General features: G+C 38.2%; 1 protein-coding gene across 1 annotated transcript in view; it reads right to left on the minus strand.

The window, feature by feature from the left end:
* Window positions 1-275: 275 nt before the first annotated feature.
* Window positions 276-1,184, minus strand: part of LOC100962771 (cytochrome c oxidase subunit 7A-related protein, mitochondrial) — a 13,927-nt gene continuing 13,018 nt past the window's right edge. The window contains exon 3 of the mRNA XM_003787873.3: window positions 276-1,099. Coding sequence (XP_003787921.1) covers window positions 959-1,099 — 141 coding nt within the window. The 3' untranslated portion in view covers window positions 276-958. The remainder of the gene's footprint in view (window positions 1,100-1,184) is intronic.

Genomic DNA, 1,184 nt, shown 5'->3' on the forward strand with positions numbered 1-1,184 from the left:
TATAGTGAGCTAAGATTGTTCCACTGTACTCTAGCCTGGGCAACAGAACAAGAATATCTCAAGGAAAAAAAAATACATATATATATATATACACATATATGTAGTAATCATCAACATGCTATTAGGCTCCTACTACTTGACTGTGAGAACCATTTTGTAAAGATTATCTGGTATCTAATTAAAAAGAAAGAAATTAAACCAGGGTAAAAGATGCCTCTGATGTTCCAAAATTATTCTGAAAGGTCATTTAATTTAAAAGAACTTCAAACTTGAAATTTTTCCTTCACATATTTATTCCACTGTCAAAATAAATTATAATTTAAAGCCATAACATTTTAGAAGATAAAGGAGAATTTGTGGCACAGCCGCATAACAGACAACAGTCTAAAGTGCAACACTAAACAGGTGGTCTCTGTTCCCGTGGTGGAATAAATACGCAACTATACATAAAATTTCACAAACAATCTGAGATGAGGCAAATAACCCTTTGAAATGAACTGCCCAACAAATAATTGCTATTAACATTTTACTGCAAGATGGTAAAATCCCCTCAGTGACTACTAACTCGAACCCTCATTTCATGCACCTGGCCTTGGCATCTGTCTCCCTTCCCTGGTCACATCCAAATCCAGAAAGCCTTCTGCACCCCATGCTTGAAAATGCAATCCTAAGTCCCCGAGGTTCTCAGCACAGACTGATGTTAACGACCCTGTGAGCAACGTTCCTCCAGAACCTCCAGGGAAATCAGGAGCACAAACACAAGAGCAGAGTGTCATTTCTTTAAACAATAGTTTTAACTGTCAAATGAGCTTTCACAAACCAAAATATTATCTTCATATCTTTGTTTTTCTTGCAAAAAAGTCAAGTAGGTCATCCAAGTAAAACAAGAATTTTAACAGAAATATTGAAAATTCAAAGGGTTTATGCCAAAAAGCAAACCAGTCCTCTGCAGCCTAACTCATTTGTTTCTGGGTTGTGAAGCCATGTAGAGGGCAATCAGGCAGTAGATGGTCCCTCCCACAGTCAGCGCCATGGTGGTCCTGTAAAGCATTTGGTCAGGCAGGCCTCGTTTCAGGTGGACAGGCACACCATCCGCTTTCTTGAAAGCAAGAATTAACAAGGGCATGGTTAATAAGAAAAAGATGTTACAATTTTAGGCTAATAAAGAACAGATCTGGCTCGGC

Source organism: Otolemur garnettii, unplaced genomic scaffold, assembly GCF_000181295.1.
Source record: "Otolemur garnettii isolate 467f Iridium unplaced genomic scaffold, OtoGar3 scaffold00024, whole genome shotgun sequence".
Lineage (NCBI taxonomy): Eukaryota > Metazoa > Chordata > Mammalia > Primates > Galagidae > Otolemur > Otolemur garnettii.